Here is a 1,111-nt window from a genome sequence, read left to right as displayed (position 1 = left end):
TAAATGCCTGAGCAACCTTCCTTGAGGCTCTGCTGAACTGAATTGTATTTCCTTGCACAAACTTCTTCCATAGCTCCTTGTCTGCAAAAATATATATTTTTATGACAGACAACTGTTTAGTTTTTATTTAATAATCCTAAACTTAACTCTACAATCCAGCTGGACTGGGAAGGGTAAGGAAATTATGGAACCCAATGAACGGTGCGAGAGCACAAAGATTATAGAACATTCCAAGCAGATGGGGGCGAAGGGATGCTCTCCTGAGCTACAGAAGGAATGGTCTGGTGGTTAAGATAAAACACAAGTCAAATTTGTTAGAGTTGTTCACAGTCAGCAATGGTGATCTTCTTGCTGGTCTTGCCATTCCTGGACCCAAAGCGCTCCCTGTCCGTCACAATATCCATGCCTTCTTTCACCTGCCCAAACACCACATGCTTGCCTTCCAACCACTCAGTCTTGGCAGCGCAGGTGAGAAACTGGGGACCGTTTGTGTTAGGTCTAGAATTTGCCATGGACAAGATGCCAGGACCTGTATGTTTCAGGATGAATTTTTTATCCTCAAATTTCTTCCCATATATGGACTTGCCACCTGTGCCATTATGGCGTGTGAAGTTACCACCCTGGCACATAAATCCCAGAATAATTCTGTGAAAGCAGGAACCTTTATAACCAAATCCTCTCTCCCCAGTGCTCAGAGCACGGAAGTTTTCTGCTGTCTTTGGAACTTTGTCTGCAAACAGTTCAAAGAAGACTTGGCCCAAGAGCTCATTGCCATAGACAGCAATGTCGAAGAACATGGCGGGGTTCACCATGGCTGGTCATGGGCAGCTCTGGGCCGCGGCATCTGCAAAGGGCTGCAAAACAGACTTTGTTCAAATATCTCACCAGGGCATTGAAAGCTTTTGACATTTTGATTCTAATGACTTCCCAACCTCGCGTGAACTCATCTCCAGCAAGTCCTTCTACATGAAATGCCCTTCTTTGCTCTTGCTTACCCATCAAGATCCCAACTATCTCCCAAGGCTAGACTGGGCATCCCAATTCTTCCAGAAAGACTTTTCTGACCACCTTGGAAAGAAGTAACCGTCTTTGAAATGGAGTCACAGAACCT

At 45.1% G+C, this 1,111-nt stretch overlaps 1 protein-coding gene across 1 annotated transcript; it reads right to left on the bottom strand.

Moving 5' to 3' along the window:
• Window positions 1-252: 252 nt before the first annotated feature.
• LOC307104351 (peptidyl-prolyl cis-trans isomerase A-like) lies at window positions 253-812 on the bottom strand (the record flags this gene model as incomplete). The annotated part of the gene is made up of 1 exon (XM_079779260.1): window positions 253-812. The coding sequence occupies one exon, from the start codon at window positions 810-812 to the stop codon at window positions 315-317; it is 498 nt and encodes a 165-aa protein (XP_079635386.1). The 3' UTR covers window positions 253-314.
• Between the last annotated feature and the right edge of the window lie 299 nt (window positions 813-1,111).

The sequence above is a fragment of the Cnephaeus nilssonii genome (assembly GCF_951640355.1).
Source record: "Cnephaeus nilssonii genome assembly, chromosome: 8".
Classification (NCBI taxonomy): Eukaryota; Metazoa; Chordata; class Mammalia; order Chiroptera; family Vespertilionidae; genus Cnephaeus; species Cnephaeus nilssonii.
This window is presented reverse-complemented; position numbering and strand designations above follow the sequence as displayed.